This window comes from Falco cherrug, chromosome 6 (assembly GCF_023634085.1).
Source record: "Falco cherrug isolate bFalChe1 chromosome 6, bFalChe1.pri, whole genome shotgun sequence".
NCBI lineage: Eukaryota > Metazoa > Chordata > Aves > Falconiformes > Falconidae > Falco > Falco cherrug.
This window is the reverse complement of record NC_073702.1, coordinates 77,401,938-77,423,994: the sequence shown is the minus strand read 5'-3', so window position 1 is coordinate 77,423,994 and position 22,057 is coordinate 77,401,938. Positions and strand designations below refer to the sequence as shown.

Genomic DNA, 22,057 nt, shown 5'->3' with positions numbered 1-22,057 from the left:
TTCTACAAGCTAACTTTGTTAAAGTCTGACTGGGAGTGGGGGCAACTAAGAAGTCTTAAAAACAGCATCTACAACAGTAAGTTCAAGCATGTTTGTCTATGTAAACGTGGCTAGTAAATCTAGCTGTGCCACGTAAGTAGTGTTTTCTCCCAGCAGTTCCTGGGCATGGGTGGAGCTCCACAGCAGCTGAGATGTTCCCAGCTGAAGACCAACAGTACCGACACAGATGGGGACTGTTGTGTGCTAGTTGGTCTCAAAACTAAGCTTAATTCTGGGCAGGCTTAGTTTAATGGTGTAACTGTAAGTACAGTTCAGGAATCAGTCCAAGGTCCAAATGTATGTAGCCATTTCATCTGCAAGCTTCAAAATATGAACCAGCATATTCCCGAATTCAAACAAGTTCCTAAGCAGGGTTTGCCTAGATGTAAAGCAACCAGAAGACCATAAGAAGCTGTAAAATAAATAAAAATCTGAGGCTGGGAAAGTGTCGTGCTTCCAAGAAAACAAGAAACTTCACAGAACTTTATAGAAACAGTTGTTTCTGTGTTTTCAAGTTTTTACAGGGATTCCTGATTAAAATTAAGTTACTTAAATAAAACAAACCCAAGAAAACACCTGTAAACCAAACAAACCCCAAAAGCTAAAGTAACAGCTAAACTGCTCTGATTAGTTGGAGCCAATATTTTGCTTCTCCCTCTCCAGCCTTTGGAAAAAGCTCTTGATAAGTCACTGTTGTCTAGGCTTTCCTACATGATTAAGAGTAACGTGGTGAGGAACATGTGTGCCTGAGGTCTTAACTGACAGTTTGCACCTAACTATAAACTTTGCATGGCATATACAGAACTGCTGCCTCAACTGCAAGGATGGCTGGTGCCGTTGTTTGAAAGTGGGAAGAATCTGCGCTGGTAGACATAGAGGCTTTCTCTGTATTAGGTATTTCAGTAGTAGCTCTGATTTGGCCAGAATATCTGGTGCAGACCAGATTTCTTATGAATCTCGATGACTCGATTCAGAAATACTTCAGGGTTGTTTGGTTTTTTTTTTTTTCCTGAAGACTATCAAAACTAGAATGTGTTAGGATTTTTGTATGGAAATGTTCTTCTACTAGAAAATGTCTTGGTTTGCATAGTAGCGTACATTTGGGTTCATTGTTTGCAGCTCCACGTTTCAGAAAGAAGTTGATTATTTTAATATAGGCAAGTTGCTTTGAAATTAGATCAGCTTTCTGTCACTTGTATTTTTAAAAGTATCTGCTATTTAATTACTGTCAATTTAATATTGACAATGCATTGAAATGCCCTTTTATTAGAGTGAATCAATGTACAGAATGACTGAATGATTTAGAACTGTATTAAATAAACATTTTCTGAGACCACTGTACTGATACTTCATGCATGAGGTGACTGTATGGGAACTAGCTCTGTTTTAATTTTTTAATTTTTGTTAATATCTGTTTAGAGCTGTATCACACTTTATAAAAACTACTGAAATATTGAGTAGACTGAGAGTGTAAACCAGAAGAATGGAAGACTGGTTCTGGTCCATCTCTGGGTTGGGTCACTGGAAGAATATTTCTCAAGTTCTTGTTGGGCAAATAAGTCTGGTTTTTAGGGAGAGGAAAAGGAAGAAACTGAATCTGATCTGTTATATCTTCACATAATATACAGGCTCTTAAATGGGCCATCATGGTCTCTTCTGTTTGTGAAATCATGAAATTAGCCTTGTGGGGAAGGACTGAGATAAAGCCATTTTGTAAATACATTACAAGTTCACTAATACTTTAGAATTACTCAGATTTTTTTTTTTCTTATCGCTTGCAATTTTTTCCCCTCTAGAGCATGTAACTTCCTTAACAGATGTCACATTTCACTTTAGAGCCACTGGAGAAACTTGATACCCGACCTTTTGGTCCCATATTATCTATCTCCATCTGTCCTTTGCACACACATAAAAGAATAATAGCAGAAAATTTATCAAAATGGAAGACAGTGTCATCTTCTGTCTGTAATGAAGACAAGAATGGATATTTCTATATGGCAAATTGTACGTATCAACACTTTTTTTGTGTGTCTGCATTTGGATCAGGGGATTAACAGGAGAAGAGACTATCTGGTTTAAAGTGCTGCAGCAAAATAAATAGCCACCCTATAATATCAGGATAAAATAGCAATTACATAAGAAATCTGTTATTCATTGCTTCATTATTTTCTGTCTGACTGTATGCTGTTTGACAGTTTACTTTTTTTTTTTTTTCCTTTGAACTGGACTGCTTTTTCTGGCTTGGCAGTAAGCACTGTTTTCTCTCAGCACAGCCATTACATCTCTCACCTGTGTGTCCTGTGCAGAGCTGCAGCTCAGAGATAAGGTTGGTCTCTCACAACAGTGAGCATTGGTATTCCAGCCTCTACTTTCAAGGGCATTTTGCTGTGAAGCTTCTCAAATGACAAGGAAAACATACAGGCATGTTAAATACTCTTGTTAGACTGAGACAAGTAAGGGTAAATGGAAATGATTTAAAAATACATTTTGAAACTGTTAGAGTTCATGGATAACTGTAAATCACATTTTTAGGTGGGATTATTGTAGGCCTATCCCAACCAGCATCATGCATTAAATTGTGTCTAGTGATGGAGACTACCTGCCCTTCTCAGTTTACACTTAAAATCCAAATAAAACACAGGGCTCTGAATGTGTGTTCTTGCATGTTCTTTGACCAAGGTCATAAAGGTAGTTCAGTGAAGAACTGAATCCATTTCTTCAGCATCTTGCTCCTGTGCCAGTCTATGAGCTCATCAATCTTCCCAATGTGAACTGAGAAGGTGCCTGAGATTTCAGGGGTTTTTGCAGCTCTCAGAGCATTGGCCTGGCATCCTTTGTGTGTGGCAGTCTCTTCAGAATCCATGCATGACCTGGCTTTAAATCTTTTTTCAAGTACTGCAAGACTAAATATATGTGCTTCACCTGTTTTGCTGTCTTTGCTCATTCTATCACTTCTATAAAATTAAATTATAAAATTATATATATATAAAAATTAAAGATAACATAAAAATCCACTGATTAGAAATTTGCCTGGGAAATCTGTTTTACATATGCTCCTTGACCTTGCCATACATCTACACAGTAGGTAGTTATCTCCATTCCTATCTTGCTGTTGAAGAGATTGAGGCACAGTGGTAATGTGTAGAATTCAGTTCAACACTTTAAATTTAAACATCACCTTAAACATACAGTGCATATGCAGTGTATGTTTAAGTTTTTGCAGTAGTTGCTGGAAATCTAGTTAGTAGTCAGTGGAGGTTAGAGAGCAATTCAGACCATCCTAAACTACACAAGAAGCGAATGGTTGGCAAAATCCCACTCTAGAGTCCATTGGGTGTATTGAATATGAAGCTTTCAGTTGCCCAAATGCAGGTACTTAGTGCTAATTTAAATATTTTAAAGAATGTTTTGGGGCCTTTGGCTGATGGTTCAGAAGAGAAGGGTCTTCCAGAAGTCCTTTATCACATTTGTCAACCCTGTGCATGTCCTGGATACCCTAAGGCATCTGACATTGCACTAGCTATCCATGCTGAAGCACTAAAACCGAGTACCAAATCTGTTGCCTACAATGGCAATGTATATACCAGGGTGTGGAGATCTAAGTTTATTTCTCTTAAATTTAAAGCTGAAACCTATGCAATTTATCTGTGATACTATGTAGACAGACTGCAAATAAATTTAGCTTACACTACAGGGTTATGATCCTCTTTTGTTATCAGGGATTCATGTGTGTGTTATGTATTCTATGGGTGGCCATCTGTTCACCAAATGAATCAAGGACATCCTGACTTCTGAACCACGTCAGTTTGTTTTATGAGGGGGTTCTGTAGTCTGGAACCGTAACAGTTCTTACTTTGTGTGGATCTGGCACAGAGAAGGATTTGTAACCATTTCCAGTAGACAGAAAACACATGCACTGATTTCCACCCCTTCACACCACCCCGCTTCCTCACACATTGAAGCTTAAGGACTATGAACAGTGCTGCCATGTTAAAAGTAATTGAACAATTCTGACGTAGAGTTGAAACTTGTATGTAGCTAAATGACACAGTCATTTATTCATCCCCTGAAGTATTCTCACATTATCATATGTGGAACTTTGAGTTGCTTGGTATTATCCTTATTAAAGGAAGGAGAAATCCTTCATAATGTTTATTATCTGTTTTATTTTCTGACACTTGGACCCTGAGATTCTGAGGTCTGTAAGTGTGACTGATAGGAAGTTATTACCTACAAAAAAGCAAAATACCACTTACAATACAGAAAAGTTACCTCTCCAAAAATCAAGGCCCGCCAAGGCATGGTTCAGCTAGGGATTTTCCAAGCTCTAGAGTTTCTATATGTATGAGTAATGTACTGATTTAGAGTTACTCTAATTTTAATTAAACCTCTGTTCTCTCTTTTTTCCTCTGGCCAAAATTCTCTGTCTTTAAAAATTTTCAAACCATAGGAGTGATTATTTGTTATAAGAAGGGATGAATTGGAGTCTTTTTTTTAGCTACAGGTGTTAACAATTTAGAATATGTAGAAACTTTAACTTGGGGGTCAAACTCATCCTGGAAAAATCAGTGGTTTTGCAGCTGTTGGATAGTTTGTTGTTCCTTATTTATTGTAAATGACAGTTACATTTTCTTTCTAAAAGATGGTTTATTTGACATACAATCCATTTATCACCTTTGGGGATTCAAAAATGAGCTAGTTGCTCTATTTTACATCTTTGATACTGCTGTGTTCCATAGTCTCTGAACATTCATGAATTTTTGATGGAAATCTAGAATCTAGGAAAGAGGAAGTCGGTGCAGATAGGCTTCCTCTTGCTTAACATACTCCTGTTTCAGCTGTTAACTCTGTTTTTGGATAAGTTTGCTAATGGACATTAATGGAGTCTCAGGCTTTTTCATGTACTAAGAAGGGCGTATGTATCAAGAGTTAAAATCCTCACAACATTGTTAAAAGGGGCATAATAACAGAGTAACATTTGATGGCCATTTGGTTGGGGAATTAAGAGTGGGAATATTATTTCCAGGTAACCGTGAATTCCTCTAGCACTGTGATGCTAGCTTATAGCAGCAAATCATAATATATTTTATCCCATTTGCTGTCACATCTCCCTTAACCTCAGATATCTCTCTCTGAGCTGTGTCCTGAAAATGCTAACCTTTTGCCCTTCCATATATACAGAGCATAAACTGCAGTGCATTTAGAGACGGGGATAACTCCTCCCCTCAGTTCCCAATTCTTGACCCAAATTCCCATGGTCTGATGTAGTGGTGGTGTGTTCCTCTGGCTGGATTTATCTGTTACTTCCATTCTTTTTGGGGACAGTTTACTTCAGCATAAGTTGAAGCTTACTGTCAAAAGAAAAGAAATAGTTATGCATGTTCTTTTTCCTTTGGCTGAGCTGAACCCAACTTAGTCTTCAGTAGTCTACTTTCTTTTAATGTCTGTATGAAAGACCTCTTTGAAGGAGCAAACTTTGCTCCTGAAGAATGTATCTGGTTGGCCTTTCTTACCGTCTGCTGCAGAGAGAGAAACTGGAAGAACTGTCGTTTTTCTGGGCTTTTTTCCACATCTCTTACATAAATTTCTATGGGTTGTTAAATGTTTTTATCTTTTATAATTCTGCTAAAAGACAGTAGCATTTGTAGAAGTATGTTCCTAGTAACAGGTATATAAGGGAGCTTGCTTTAAATACCTTTGACTTGTGTAATAGGCTAAATGAGATTGGTAAAGACTCACATCATTAAAAACATTTGAGTGAGAGATAATATGAATCTATTTATGGTCTTCCATTCAAGTATCAAAGGGTCATTGATGTAGGGTTTCTTTTTATTGTTCTGGATTTGTACAGCACCTTAATTTGGTTTACACCTGCAAGCAGAGCTCCTATAGAAATAACCCCTCTATTACTAGTAATAATGAGCACAAGCTTCATCCAGTGAGCAAAAAATGTCACACTTGCTTCTGAATTTAGCTGCTGCTTTTGTTTACACTGTGGCTGATGTTACTCTCAGGTCCACATACAGAGAAGTTTCACTAAGGCTAAGTCAGTAATAGTTTGCTTGCAAAAGGAGGGTTAAGATTTTGCACAAGTTGTTCTAATGACAGTTGATCTTGAACAGTCTTAAATCTGTGGTATTACTTATGTGTATTAAACTGAGACATAGCTGTAGCTATGGTAGCACCATAGAAAAACAAACATTCCACACATGGGAGTAAAGGGTTGTAGACTAGGATTGGTTATCCCAGGCACTGTACAAATCCAGAACACAAGATTGGCCAAGATTGGGTAATCTTTGTTTTTGAGAAGCAAAACCAAATAGGTTTTTCTCTGTAAAGAGCTCAGTAAAATGCCCTAGTGAGCTAGAGGGGTTTTTAAGGGGAAAAAAATAGGTTATGCTTAGGAATAGACAAGAAGAAACAAGAAATTAAACTAATTGTGATACCAGTATGGTTTCCTTATTCGGATGGAGTGAAAAAATTGCAGTGTTTCTGTTTTGAAAGTAGATTAACAGTAGAAGTGCAAGAATAATCATGAAATGGAACATGTCAGTTCATACACCATGTACCAGTTTTTGTAAGAAGATTAAGGAGATGGGCTACTGAATTGATAGGTGGCAGTTTTAAAGATGAAAAAAGGAAAGGAATTATGGAACTATCCAGTGTAGCACTGTATCGTAAGACCTTTTTTCTGTCACTGCTATGAAACCACATTCAGGCCAGGCATCACTTTCACTTCAGATGTTTTTCTAGACCTTAGTGATCAGCATCATTTAAATCTTTATCTTTTCCTTTTTCAAATGTTTGTTATGTTTTTTTGTTCTGTTGGTCCATTACTGCTAAAACTTTCATTAGGCTCAGATATACGTGACTCGTCTTTGCTTTCAGTGTTTCCTTCCAGCTCTTTGAGAACCACTTACAAACTTCTCAGTTTTCTCATGACATGATTTTTCCATTGCTGCCTGCTTAGAACTTCAGTCAGGCATGTTTATGGCTTTTCTCTATGAGACTACATCTGTGTGATATTCAAATGCATGAATAAAAGTTCCTCTAAACATTCACAAAAACATTAGCTTTTCTAAAAAGTGTTTTCTTAAGGTTTTGAAAAAAAACTTGTTGGTGATTGACTGGTGTACAAAACGATTGATTATCATAATAAATTATATTGATTCATTTGCTGCTTTGTACTAACCTATCCATTTCTGTTGATCGGTATAGTCTTGCAGTATAGTCTTGTTTTGTAAAATCTTTAGTGCTGGGATAAGTTTTTGTCCTGGTTCTGGATCTCAGTTTGTGATTACTGCTGAGGGGGCTACTATAAATACAAGTTAAAAAGTGGGCAAATAATTTAATAGAACTTGGAAAAGAATGGTTTGATAATTCAGCTTTTCTGTATCAGCATCTAACCTTACTGCCAGCTCGCAGCGGTAAAGAACAAATTACTCTGTGGAGATTTTTCTGTCATCAGCTAATCTGGAATTCCCTGTGCTTAATAAATGTGCAGTGCTGGTGAGAGTAAAATGGGAAGCTGGGTGGTTTGAGTCTGGTCTGAAGCTGCTTTTGCCATTAGGTGTCTGTTTGGTGCAAGGATGTATTTTCCCCAGGCGTCTTCATATTAAATTTCATTAAAAGTGTAGTAGTCCACAGCCCACACTGACCACAGGTCAGCATACATGTCTGGGAGTTTCAGACAACCTAGTTCAAATGCCAGTAGCAAATTGGGCAGCATCACAGAGTGTAGTACAAGCTACATTATCTGTCAACGAAGCAGAGCTAAGCAGAACAGTCTCTGACATTGAGCTGTATGCTTCTGCAAGGTTTATATTCATAATTAAATGTTTTAATTCTACCTGTTAATCTGATTTACCCATAAATGTCATCTCTAGGCCTATGACAATTGAAATTAAATTATGGATCACAAGAATGAAACATCAGAGGAAAAATAATGGTGCAAGTCTGAGATAAAGATCAACTTTAGAAGTCCCAAATTTGTAGATATTTCATTTCTATCATTAAAAATAAATTTGTAAAGAATCAACAGACTACTGAGTCAGCAGGTGTAAAACACCTTCACTTAAGTCTGTTTCTTTACCGTTGCATTTGTGAAGGAGTAACCCTAAAAGCAGATGGTATAAAGGTTGCCTAGTGTGAGGTCCTCATTTCAAGGCAAATTTGTGTGTTCTGTTCTTTGAAGGGGTATTGACTTCCACATCACACGCAGGCATGCTGCTGAAGATGTGTCACGGTGCACCTTGTATGTCTAAGTACTGGGATCAAATCTGCAGTATGTTGATCACTCCTGATGATAGGACTATGTATTCTCTAATCTCATGTGCGAGGTTATATAGCATGCTTTATTAAAAAAGAAGACTTAGAGCTATTAAAAGCAGAATGCTGAGGTTTTAATTGTTTTTGGATTTTTTCTTTCATTATTGCTCTGCTGTGGATTTTAAAGTGTAATAAAGTAATGAGCATTACCTTGAGCTTAGTGACTTTAAACGCTGGGTTAATTTACACTCGGAGTGGAGCTTTCAGTGTCAGGTGATCTTTTTTGCCAACATAAGCACTCAGCTGAAACAACAGCTATGACTCAGTTGCCAGTGAATACTGCTTGAATTGATTTAGTCGGAGTTCAGATTTAGCACATAATCATGTTCAATTTGATCCACTGTGCTGCCTAGAGATAAAAGGGTTGAAAAAATAGATTTAGCTTATGTCAGTCTTTGTGGTGATGTCATTGCCATGAGAGATGAAATAGCGCTGTTACTATGCTGTGCCTGCTCAGTTGGTGGGTGTACGAGGGAAAGGCAAGGAGCAACTCAGTTAAGTGCAAAGAGCTTGTGTCGGAAGCTAGCAGTTACTGTCAGCATTGAACCAGAATTTTGGACTGTTCAGTTGCAATACTGAATTGAAGATTATTTTTTTTTTTCTTTCAATCATTTGTTACTCAGAGGTTGCCTAACTCTGTGTAGAAAACAGGGGGATGCCAGCCCCTAGCATGGACTGTGATGTCTCCACTTTGGTTGCCTGTGGGGTTGATGTGGAGATTTTTGCCAACCAAGAGATTAAGGTATGCACCTTCAATTCTTTTGTTACAGATACTTCTTAGAAAAGCCTTTGGGAGCAATAGGCATTTCTATGTAGCAATTCAGAATAAGGAGGCAGATGAGATTCTGCTGCAATAGTAAAATATATGCAGTTAAAAAGATCTGTTAATTAAGGGAGAGAAATATGCCTGCTTTTTACTGTGTTTTGATAAGCTGAAAGAATAGGCTGGTGTTTACGCTTTAATGATATAAGAAATGGGTTATATAACTGACATCTGTGCATATACATGTTTCATATTCATAACAAATCATTCATTGTTAATTTTGTTGAGATATTTTTAGTCCAGTGTCACTTTTTAGACCAGCCTTGCCATAAATGTTATTTATTGATGTTGATAATCTTCAGATATTCTTACTCATTTGAACAGAAGCTGTTTCTTTTCTTCAGTTCCAAATCACGTATAAAAGTATAAATTTTTTTGTGAAGAGGATTAAGGGTTGTAGCAAGTATTTTAGTGCATCTGCAATATAACAATACAAAAAGTTGTGTATCTTGCATATCATATGAATATCTCAAAAACAATGCTCAAATTTAAGCCTTGATATGCTGGACTCAGTCTCTTAACTGCTGTAGAAAAGTCATTGTGTGTAATTGTTTACTGTTGAAATCAATTAACTTTTTAATTTATTCTCATATTACTGCAAGAAAATCACTGTGAATTAAGTTTGAAAGAAGAATGTTAAGTATGCTTTTCACAGATCATCTGAGAAAGCTTATAGGCGTAATACAGTGATATTCAGCAGTTTATTTGAAGGACAGAGATATAGACAACACCAGTTTCTGATCTGATTGTTCTTAGCATTGAAGGAATGGAACAGGAAAAAAAAAGATTTACAAATTGGAGGTCAAATTTTCAACCTCTGTTCTGTTTAATTCTGAGTCAAACATTGAAGCCCATAGAAATATCTGGAAATAAAACCACTTTCATTTGCAAGTGGTTATTGTGATTTTTATTTCCCTGTTAGTTTGTTACCAAGTGATATGTATACTTTGTACAGGTGCTTTTGTGTTGCCAGCAAGAGGTTCTTCTTAATTTAAGAAGCTTTTTCTTAACAGTTTAATACTGTATTTAGAAATTATATAGTGAGTGATTCAGAGGAATAGTTCAGGTGAGCAGTATCACCTGCATTGGTACATGTTTCCTGTAATGCTTTGAAGTAGTGAAATGTTCATCTGCTTATTCCTTATTTTTCTTCTTTTTCACTCAAGAACATATCTTTATTATTCATAATTTAGGATATTTGCTATGAGCTTGTACCTGGAAATGTCTTTTAGTGTCTGGTCCATGTTCAACGTAAGACAATTAAAGTTATAGTGATCTTCTTGTACCCTTATTTATATGACAGTAGCAATGAAAAAGCAGAATTCTGGCTTCCATAAAATTAGCAGTGAGCTTTACATTGACTTCGGTAAGACTTAATTAGCCGGATTTTAAGCTGCAGTGTCTGGCAAGCGTGGCCCAGGAACATGGGCTAAAAGAGACCAGAAGGGTTACAGAGACATTACAGGAATTGTAATTCCTTTTATGTGACTTTGACTTTTTGTATTTTGTTTGCTTTGGTTAAAATTGCCTTCTCCCCCCACCCCACCCCCCCTTTTTTTTCCCTGATGTCTGAATTAAAATGTTGAGTGCAAAGACTTTGGGTATATTTACAATGGAGACTGCACTGCAGACTGCACTGCAGCTTAGAAACAGTGAGTCTACTTTGAAGTTGTCTGGTTTAGATGCTAGAAGCAGTCTGTTCTCAGTGACACACAGCTCACTGCAGACTAATTTTCACTTAGTTGTCAACAAACTGGGTTGTTGGAGGCTGTACGCAGCACTGCTGCAGCTAGGCTGCTTCCAGGGCTCCAGCCTAGCCAGCTCTGTGCTGATTCTCTCTCTACACAGCAGGCTACATTGTAGGCACCCTCTTTGTGAAACTTTCAGCACTACTTATTTACAATATTTACAATAGCTATTGTAAAGATGGAGAGACTTACTGTTCTTTGCTCACTCCCAGAGGAATTGCAAAGAAAAAAATAAAAAATGGTTTTTAGTCTGCAAAAGGGGTTCACTTCAAGGTGGGTTCTTTTGTAGACAGTGTGGTCACAGTCAACAAAAAAATGTTTATGTTGACTTTGATCAGATGACAGGAACATCAAGCTTTAGGGTTAAAAAGGAAGGAGACTGTTTCTGAGTAGAGATGGGTGTGGAAGGTGAAGTAAAAGAGCAAAAGGGAAAATTTTGGATGCCCCATCCCTGGCCTTGTTCAAGGCCAGGCTGGATGTGGCTTTGAGCAACCTGGTCTAGTGGAAGAAGGCCCTGCTCATGGCAGGGGCATGGAGCTAGGTGATCTTTAAAGGTTCCTTCAGTCCAAACCATTCTGTGATTCTATGAAAATCAAGCACAGAAATCCTGCCTTCATCTCCTCCTCTGTTCTGCCATGAGTACCCCTTTGCCTGGCCCTTCTGCAAGTCAGCTGGAAGGCACAAGCAGTATTGAAGACTGAAGTCTAGGCTATGGTTCTTTCAGTTTTCTTCTGCTATAGAGCTTTTGCCATAGGGGAAAGGGGTTTTTTGTAGGGAACCTTCTGGCTATGGGAAGGGAATGTTCCTTCAGTGGTAGAACAGACATATTAAAGATTTTTTGATACATGTGATGCTTGTTGAGATTTGCCATGATGAGCTATTAATCCTGTAGAAGTAGTTCTCTAATGTCAGCAAGGATTGTGGTTTGGTTTTTAGGATACGTGTGCAGCAGAGCTTGCTTTCTTTCGATTTAGGTTTAGAACTGAAGCAAGGCTTTGGAGGAGGGTGCTGGCTGGACGGAGCCATGGTTGTCCCGCTTGCAGTGTGTGGGGTGGGCGCACCTGGGAGGCTGGCTGCAGCTAGCGGGCTGAAGAGGGGGTGGGCAGGAGCTGCCCTGTTCGCCGGGCTGCAGTGGAAGAGCTCGATAAGAGCTTGTAGAGCAGGAGCCCTCGCTTCAGGTGGCAGTGGTGACTCCTTGGAATTGCCGCTTTTCAAGAGCAGTGGCCCTTCAATGCTGGGGAATTCTTACATGGAGAGGTAATGTCTGGTACTGGGCACAAGGCTTGAAGTGGAGCGAGCTGCTTAGCTTATCGCTGCTTTTTCACCTATGGAAGTGACCTTATTCTGTAGGCATTATGCTCTTAGCATCTGGCACACAGGCTCGGAAATACTCTTTTTCCATTTGGCCTCTGGAACAGGAGAGCAATTACTTAGTACTGAAGGCAAAGCTTTTTAGTTCCAGCATTTGGAGTGGCTCATCCTTTCAATAAACAGAGGCTTGTATGAATGCCCTGAAACTGGCAGCAGGCCCACAGCACTGACACCATTGGTTTACCATCCACGAACCCATCCAACAGGCCTTTCCATTTTGATCAGCTGCTGCTTTGAATTGTCTTATAACCCCAAAATTGGGTGAGGGTAATCAACACGCTACTAACTGTACAGTGCCTGTATATCAGGAACTAGTAAAGTTGAGAAGGCGACCGTAGAAATCACCAAGTACAGTTCTGCTTTGAAGTTCACCTGGATAATAAAAATTCTTGTTTCAGTGCCTCTAGATGATGATTTTATGTAATGATGTTCGTTACATAAGCAATTAGTTAATGAATATCTTGTTTATTTCTAATAGAGACATTCCAGACATCACTGAAATAGTGGAAGAATTCAAACTCATACTTCTTACTCTAAGCAAGATATTCCTGTATCATTAATTCTTCATGTGCTCTCTTCAGTTATGTTCACATGCGCCGTTCTGCTAGGCAACAAGCAATGATTGGGACAACGAGGCAGTGCTGTAACAGAAGAAATACTAATGGTACAGACTGATTGAATTTGTATCTGAAGACAGTAATGTAAAGTAATGTGGATAGGACCATTATCTTAATGCAGGGAAAACCAATATGGACGTGAGCCAGGCAGTGAAGGGAAACAGCAGAAATAGTTTCACTGTTTGGACCGTATTGCTTTGGGGGATTAATCCCCATTGGAGCAGGATCTGTCAATCTGTAAATCATTATTCAGTTCAGATGCTCCAGTGAACACACTGCTAATACTGGTTGTTTGAGATGGATGGTTTGGAGATCAGTCATTGCCCTGTAGTTGCCTTTGAGAGATTTAGCAGTCTAACATCATATCTAAACTTCTGAGTTCTAGAGGGTGAAATCATACTAGGTTCTTGTGTTTTAAACTCTCTGCTTCAATTATCTGTTTGTAAAAGTGGCATCCACAAAGATGTTCTGTGGTTTAAAGTTTAAGTGCTCTAACATTAGAGTCATGGCAAAGAGATGCTGAACAAGAAGACTATTACTGTTTATCAAACACATCACTAACACACAGGCTGCCAGGATCCAGAAACTGTCCAAGCTAAGCCTCGGTTGCTGCTGGATTTTGTGTTTTCCATCCACTATTGATAGTGGTGCCAGGACTGTGCGTGTGGGCTTTTCTTGAAAATTTCCCCCATTAATATGGCTTCGTGTCAATAAACAACTTCTTCTAAATGTCAACAGAATTAATTTTTTCCCATGGGAGACTGCTGAGACTGTACTGTCTAACTCTCCTTGAAGTAACTGTATTTATTGACTTCCTAGTGTTGAGTCTTGACACTTTTCTTCGGTATAGATCATACAGGTGAGCCTTGATTGCTGCTACCTTGAAGCATGACGGCTTAGCTGCCCTCTGCACTATATGATATTACGTATTTAATATCTTCTGGGCAAATAGTAAATTTCTCCCCTTTTTTTCTCATTGACAATGCTTCTAAAATACACATGCATTCATCAAGTTTGGCTCCAGCCTGTGATTTCCATCTAGAATTAACATTGATTTCTGCTCTGTTCATGTTAGTTCCGGACAGCATAGATCACCTTCTCACAGCATCAGTGTTCTTGTGATGCATTTAACTGCCCGCAGTTGGAATTTCTGTTGGTGCTGAATCAAGGAGAAGCCTTTGGTTGTAACAGGGGACTAAACAGCCCTGCTGCCCTTGCAGGATGCCTGCACAGCAAACTGCAATGGGAAACCAGCTGGATGGGCCTCTGCTGAGCTGGGTGCTGCAGCAGCATCTCCATGGCGGTGTGTCTGTTCTGTACTCCTGGCATTGCTGAAAAACTTGAAAGTAGTGTTATAGAGAAGAAGTTCCAAGCATTCTCATTTGCAGATGGAGAACTAAGAAACCAGGAAATAAGTTTTCTGATTAGGAAACTGGATTGGAATGTATCAGATCTAGTATAATTAATAATTCTTTTCTTTAATAATCAGGTTGTGTAGATGTTTGGTCTCAAATGCTGTTTGAACCCTAGACGTTTTCTAGAGAGCAAAGAGCTTTGCTTGGTTGCTAGTACCTTTTTTTTTTTTTTTTTTTTTTTAAATTATTTTGGAATTAGCCCAAACTTTGCTACCTTGCAGAAGCCACCTGAGATTCTGGAAGCATTTGGACAGAGAGAGGGGCTTATCTTGCAGGTTGGCTTCATATTTAGCAGGATAAATCTACTGCAGCATGGAAGAACATCCAGTTTTGCAGCACCAGATCGTCCTATCTGTTGAAATAATAGTCACTGAGCTGAGAAATACAATGAACCTGTTGTGCTCGGAGCAGTATCAGCAGGCAGCTGTACACAGTAATTTCTTCAGCTCAATTTGTCACTTGTGAAAGTATCTGTCTGCTTCATATATTGCAGTGAGTAATCTTGATACGTTGGCCATAAAAGGTGGAGGCATTCAGATAGCTGAATCATGCAGTGTGAGTTCTGCTGTGTTATACCCGTGTCATGGCTAGAGAAATGGTAATAACATTGCAGAAGTCTCATTTGTCCTTTTATTCATGTAGGTCAGATGTGCTGATGTGCAGGCAGATGAACAAATCACGGTAAAAGAACTACTAACCCTCTCAAGAAATGAAACTCCATTTATGGAGGAAATAAGATTGTTTCATTTGCTGTACAAGTCATACTCCAAGTTTATCAACCTCAAGTTTCATCATCCTTTGCTCTGAATTCTCTTGCCTGATGACAAGGTTCATTCAGTTTTGGATATTTTTCCATGTTTCTCAGAGAAAACCAATAACTAAATCAATAAGAATACAAACTTTTTCATTGTCTAAATAATTAAAACCATACTGGCAAATTTGTTTTGACCACCATTTCTCTGTAGCTGTTGGTTTGGTGTGGTTGGGTCCTTTTTACTTGTTTTTTTTTGAGGGGTTTATTATTTTATTTGCTAGTGCTGATAAAAAAAATCAAACTCCAAAACAACCCACCATCAGAAATGGCCTTTCTCCCTCAAAAAGGAACATTTATTTAAGAGAAGCAAGTTTCTCTAAGGAGCAGGTCATATGGGGAAGTCCTCTGAGCTGTGGCTTTAATCTGAGGGAGGAGGAAAGCCGTTTGTTATTCAAAAAGGTGTCTGAAATGAGGAAGGAGAGCATAGGATTTCAGTGAATGGAAGTCAGTATGATGACAGAGCGTTGTTTTTTTTTCCATCAGAAGTGCAGCTTTGGTGCAAGACCAAGAATGGAGAAAACTCTTGTGGAGGCTGGGGCAGGGAGGTAGGTAGGTTGTGTCAGGCCTTCTGATTGAATGGGTGACAGTGGCAGAGAAGTTAGGGTGGAGGGAGAACTGAGGAAAACAAGAATACTCAATGGAAGATCAAGCTGCGAACAGATGACTTTGACTTCTCATGGTGCAGTGAAATGATTTAAGGACATTGAGAGCAGAAGCTGACACAAGATGCTGGAAAAACCCAGTAATGATCAAAAAAAAGGACTTTGTGACAGAGCTTGCACCAAGCAGGTATTAGCATCGTTGAACCCTTAGGTAAATTAATCTTGACAGCTTTCTACTTTCCTGAAAGCATCTTCCACAGGCTTCCATTCCACCTCCAGGTAACAAAATGCCTTTGTGAACTTACTCTGGGCTTCTGCCGCTCTCCTTTCAACTCCCTCCTCAAAATTCTTTGTTGTTAAGTGTTTTACAGGGAATTCAATGATTGAATGTGACTAGATAAAGCTACAGATGCATGTGTGAGACAGACAATATTTTGTAAACCCTACCCTCTCAAAAAACTTTTCTCTTTTAATATATATTATTCCTACCTTCTCTGCCTTCCTTTCTGCTTCATCCTCTTGGAATGCAAGAAGGAATTGTGTGTTTTCCCTTGTTGTTTTTGTCCAGTATGGTAGGTCATACTAGAAAAAAAAACCACAATAATTTCTAAATTGTTGAAGGTATCCAAACAGTAAGTGATACAGCAAGATGTGATGCATCAAATTATGAGAATGTTCTGGGCACACTTCTTTCAGCAAATGGACATAGGTAAATTTAATGAAGAAGTTAATAATGGCAAGTACTTTTGGTAAAAGATATTTTGAAGTAAGCTTTTGAAATTAACTCTGAGATCAGATGAACAGGGAAATTTTTTTTTAAAAAGTCATTTTCAGCAACCTTATAGAGCTGGTAAGTAGTGTCTCCTAAGAAGATTATCTGAGACCAAGAAATACATGAGAATTAGCAGTTAAGGAGGCACTTTTGAATGCATAATGGAGATTATCTCTCCTGATGCAAAGGACAGATGGGACATGCATTAAGAGACTGTTATGTCTAGATCAGATACTCCTTTTGCTTTACAGTGTTTTAAGGATTTATATATAAAGTGAAAACCAAATGTGCAAAATCACAAAATGAATTTCAATTAGCAGAGGATTTAAGTAAGAACAAGGAAAGTCTTTTGATGCATAAAAAGAGGAAGACAATGTGCAAATCCATTAAACAGCAAGATGCATACGTAACAAACAGTGTGGGGAGGGTTATGGTTTGACTGATTTCATGTGTGTTACATAAAGTGCCTGACAGATAATCAGCTAAATGAATAGAGAAAAACAACCCTAGCAGTGGCCAGAGCAGAGAAGAACTGCTAAAAATACAGAGGTAAGACAGTTGTTGAAGCATACAGGACCTGATAAAATCTACCAAAGAACGCTATAGGATATAGTTGAAATAATCTTTCCACTATTTGAAATTATCTTTGAGAATTCATAGGTTACAGAGAGGCTTCTGAGGATGGGAGATGGAAAGAAAATGCATTTGTGTTTAAAAGGAGGGGGGGGGGGGGGGGAGAAAGGCCTGGATAATTACAGATATTTGAATCTAGCTTGAATTTTGGAAATAAGTTTGTAAGTACTTTGGAAGTGATTAGCCGGGTTGTCTAGGGCAAATCATGTCAAATCAATATGCCTGCCTTGTTTGTCAGGGCAACTGAGTAAGTGGGATAAAGGAGATATGGAAGGTAGATATTTTGACCAAAGCTTTCACACTGTTCAAGTAATTTTCATAAGTGATCTACAGTTTAAATACAATTTCTGTAAGGTGGGTGTATAGTTGTTTTAAAAATGTCTAAAACAGAAGTGGTTCATTCTCAAATCGTGAGGGCATTTAAGTAGATAAGCTCACATGTTTCTTCCTGGAACCAGGTTGAGAGCAATGACACTAGTCAACAGAGAAAAACCTTAACATGTGTGGCTGGCACTGTGCTGGTGGGGCAGTGTCAAAATTCTGAACAACTGTTAATTAAGCAACAGGATGAAATTCAGTGCAAAGGAGTAGACCTGAAGGGAAATCAAAAGCACAGCTATATAAACAAATTCTTGTGTCTAAACAGTTGTGTGATGCAAATCTCTTAAGTTCTAGTGAATTGCAATAAGTAACAGTATCATGCTTTTGTAATTAAAACAAATGTAGAATCACATAATGGTTTGGGCTGGGAGCAACCTTAAAGACTGTGTAGTTCCTGTCCCCCTGCCATGGGCAGGGACCCCTCCCCCCAGCCCAGGCTGCCCCCAGCCCCGTCCAGCCTGGCCTTCAGCACTGCCAGGGATGAGGCATCCACAGCTGCTCTGGGCAGCCTGAGCCAGCGCCTCAGCACCCTTACAGTAAAGAATGTCTGCCTAATCTAAATAAAAATCTGCCCTCTTTCAGTTTGAAGCCATTAGTCCTTGTCTCATTGCTACAGGCCTTTGTAAAAAGTCCCTCTGCAGCTTTCCTGTAGGCCCCCTCTAGAGACTGGCAGGCTGCAACAAGGTCTCCCCAGAGCCCTCTCTTCTCCAGGCTGAACAACCCCAGCTCTCTCAGCCTGTCCCCACAGCAGAGGGGCTCCAGCCCTCTGACCATCTTTGTGGCCTCCTCTGGACTCGTTCCAAGAGGAGGTCCATGTTGTTTTTGTGTTGGGTGCTCCAGAGCTGGATGCAGCACTGCAGGTGGGGTCTCACGAGAGCAGAGTAGAGGGGTAGAATCACTTCCCTGACCTGCTGGCCATGCTGCTGGTGATGCAGCCCATGATACGATTCCCTGTATGTAATTTCTGGATGTGCAGAAGACAGGGCACGTCACTTTCGCTCTTTAGTACACGGGTGCTGGGCTACCATGGCTAGTTTTCGCTGTGCTCTATAGCAGATGCAGACAACTGGAGAGAAGGTGGCAATGCTGCAAGAGCGTTAGAAGCTTAGCAGCGAGGCCGGGATAGCAGTCCTTCTGATAGTGCTGCTACAGTGTTTACCCTCTTTTGTTATAGCTAGATATTGGTGTGAGGGGCTTATTCCACTTCTTGAAGTTGTTCCAGAGCCTGGATGTGTGGAATAAAAGTCTAGTCCCGCTTGGTGCTTGGATAGTGGTTTGCAAGAAGCAGGCGCTTTCTGACTCTGTTGCCAAGCTGACTCAAAGCTCTTGAGTTGTAGATGTTGTGGTGGTGTTCTTGAGCACATTAATTCTGTTGAGTGGCAGTTTATTAGTTCGGGTTCTGTGCCACTGTGGCTACTGGTCAGTTTAAATAAGCTTGCTATTACGGGTCCACCGTTGGTCTCTTCAGGCTGGCTGGACTTTGCAGTTGCACATCTTTTTGTCTAAAAATGAGATTTCATGTTGCTATCTTGTTTACAGATCCTAAGAAGAAAACTACTGAAGTGTGAAAGGTAGTACCTTTATCTTTAGAAACAGCTGATTATATTAGATTAATTCCAGGGCTGTGCGACCAGCCAGCTTTCTGCAGGCAACTGCTAGTCCTTGAACCATAATCTGAGAATCGTTGAACTAAAAAACCTCTTATTAATCACAGCAGCTGGGAGCAAAGCCAAATGCTGGGCCATAGCAATAATAAGTATGCTGCTTATGTTAAACAAATTATTGGCGTATTAAAGTTTTAGAGGTTTGGGAAGTTGATGGATTTTCATCTGAATTTTTAAAATAAATGAATAAAGAGAAAAGATGTTTAGATGCCTTATCTCTTGCTTTTTGTAGTCGATAACTAGACTGAGACTTGAAAAACTAGTGATTTAAGCTACCTTCCTACAATTTTAACTCCCAAGGTAATGATATTTCTTGGCGTAGGGGAAAGAGCTTGGTGTCACAAAGTATTGCTGAATAAAAACATTTCCTTAACAAACAGTAGCAGTCCCCAAACACTTGATTACTCAATGCATCCTAGAAAACAATACAGAATATTTTTGAATGTTGTTTGCTTGATGCTTGCTAGAATTTCTGCTTAAGCTTTAACTGTATTATGTAGTTTTTACTTTGTATAGTTTTATAGTGAAACAGAAGCAGAGCAAATGGACATTAAGACTTATAAAGAAAAGCTCTCGCATTAGGAGAGTTTACTTTGGGAGTAAGTAGATGGTGTAAGTAGAGTAAAACGATAATTAATAGGACTGTGCAGTTGTGTGTGAAATGAAGTATGTGGTGGGTAATAGCTGCAGATTGGTAGATATTGAACTACTCTATTTTGAGACCACTTATCTATGGGAAGGTAGCCTTGCTTTCAACCACTGCTGATTTATTCTCCCCTAAATGTTTTCTATCAAATTTGAGGTTTATACATGGGAAGTCCGTATCTACTGTGTTTCTGATTTGAGTATCCCTTAGAGAGAATCTGTGGACTGTGTTGAGGGACCTGTAGGATGACCTTGTTCACTTTTAGTTGATAATTTGACCTTCTTAATTAAATACTACTATCCCATACTGATTAAGTACATAGTTTTCAATTTCAATTGAAATTGAAAAGTGTAAGTTCTTAAAGCTACTGCTGATACTGCTTCTGCAGTGTAGTGATTTGCAGCTGGATGCAGGGATATTCCGTACATGAGGCTGAGTGGTCTGGGAGACCAGACATTTGAAGATGTAACCTCAGTAGTGAACAAGTTGCTTCCCTTTATTCTTGACTGACTAGTTCCCCTAAAACTGGTAGTCCCATGTCTGCTCATGTCACTTAGAATCTCTTTGCACCCAACTTTAGCACTTTGAAAATCTCATTGATTGACCTCCTCGAGTCTACACATTTGTCTCCAGCTCTGCAGATGCATACATTATAAACTTCCATAATGGTATTCGCAAGGCATGTGCTTTTCTTTGACACAGAGACAGTGTGAAACAGTGCCGCAGGGAAAGAAACTGGACTCTGCAGGATACTAATTATTTTTATATGCCCTACTTATTTTTAAAAGACTTGTTCATAAAAAGAATAAAATATGCATTTGGTTACCGCTCTGCTTGCCAGTCACTGGGCTTGTTGCCTTCTTACCGATTGCTCTGGATACAAGCTTAGCTTTTATGAAGAGCGACTTCAGTTTCATAATGCCAGTCCAGTATCTTTTAATATCATGCTGTTACTGATACATTTTTCACATCAGGAAATGAAAATTATTTTGATGGAAAGCAGGGCTGTTTTTAGCTGTAAGATAGGATTAGTCTACTTTCCAATTCTTATTTCTAAACAAAATCTGTGCCAACTGGAAATCATCCAGTTGGTTGAAAAATGACATGGGAGCAGTTTGGTCAGGAATATTTGCTTTTTCACCCTGGGGTTTCTTCCATCTGCCTAATAAAACAATTATAGCACTGTAAGACTGAAATTCCCTTGTCCATATCCTGTCGGTAGTGGACAGTACTAGAGGCTGTTCAGGCAGACAGAAACCATTGCTTCTTTTTCAGCCCTTATTGTACCTGATACAGGGCCTAAGTCTGTCATCTCAGTAACCCCTTCTTGGGTGGTGGGAAGCTGCTTACCAAGTCTACCCAAAACCTCTCTTTTGGCCTACACAAGCCCAATTTTCTGACGTGTGCTCAAGTCTTGATTTCATTAGGTATTATAACCCTATAAAGTTCTAGAGGCTCATTAAGCATTGTGATGTATATTGGAAATGAAAATATGCTGTTGCATTTTTTTTTAATTAGGCAGGTGGACCATGTATGGCATTTCTTTGATACTTCAGCATTTGTGCAGCTTGGGAACCTGGAGTCCTCTACAGGCTGTGACCTCTGATGGGGTAGAAGGCAGCCTCTCTAAGTGTAAAAATATCTCAAGCACGTGTTTTTTTTCACTGAAGTTTAATCAAACTGGAAAGTTTCTTCAGTTTTTTGTAGGACAATGCTAAAATGAGTGTTACAGTGACATTACAGAGGCAGCACGCAGGGAAGAGTGTATCATCTCTGTTTATACAGATACTTTCCATCCATTTTCTGCCGTGATCTGCAAAATTGAATCCACAGCTAAACTTTTCAGAGTGATAACAGCATTAAGAGCAATTATACCCAGCAGATTATAGCTCATCTAAGGGTCCTCTGAGGGGACCAAATCAGTGTATGTGGGTGAATGATATACTTGCAGTCTTTTATAGTTGCCTCTTTCAGTGCATACATAAATGTAATTTTAGTGTATGGAAGCTTTGACATGTAAAGTTAGGAGGAACAGACTGTTACCTGTAGTTACCTTTTTTAATACATAAATATATACGTACACACGCCACACACACACACACACACGCACTGGTGTCTTCCCATTTTTCATAGCACAATTCCTGTTGTAAGGAAAGTCTATATCCTATGTTATAATAAAAAAAGACTTTTTTTACTTCGTCAAA

General features: G+C 39.0%; 1 protein-coding gene across 3 annotated transcripts in view; it reads left to right on the top strand.

The window, feature by feature from the left end:
* RCAN2 (regulator of calcineurin 2) overlaps nucleotides 1-22,057 on the top strand; it is a 92,483-nt gene that overhangs the window by 39,937 nt on the left and 30,489 nt on the right. The window contains exon 1 of one of the 3 annotated variants that reach the window (XM_014281831.3): nucleotides 8,818-9,109. The exons of the other annotated variants lie outside the window; for them this stretch is intronic. Within the exon in view, the coding sequence (XP_014137306.1) occupies nucleotides 9,023-9,109 (87 nt within the window). The 5' untranslated portion in view covers nucleotides 8,818-9,022. Of the gene's footprint in view, nucleotides 1-8,817; nucleotides 9,110-22,057 lie in introns of those variants that run through there. 3 annotated transcript variants of the gene reach the window in all.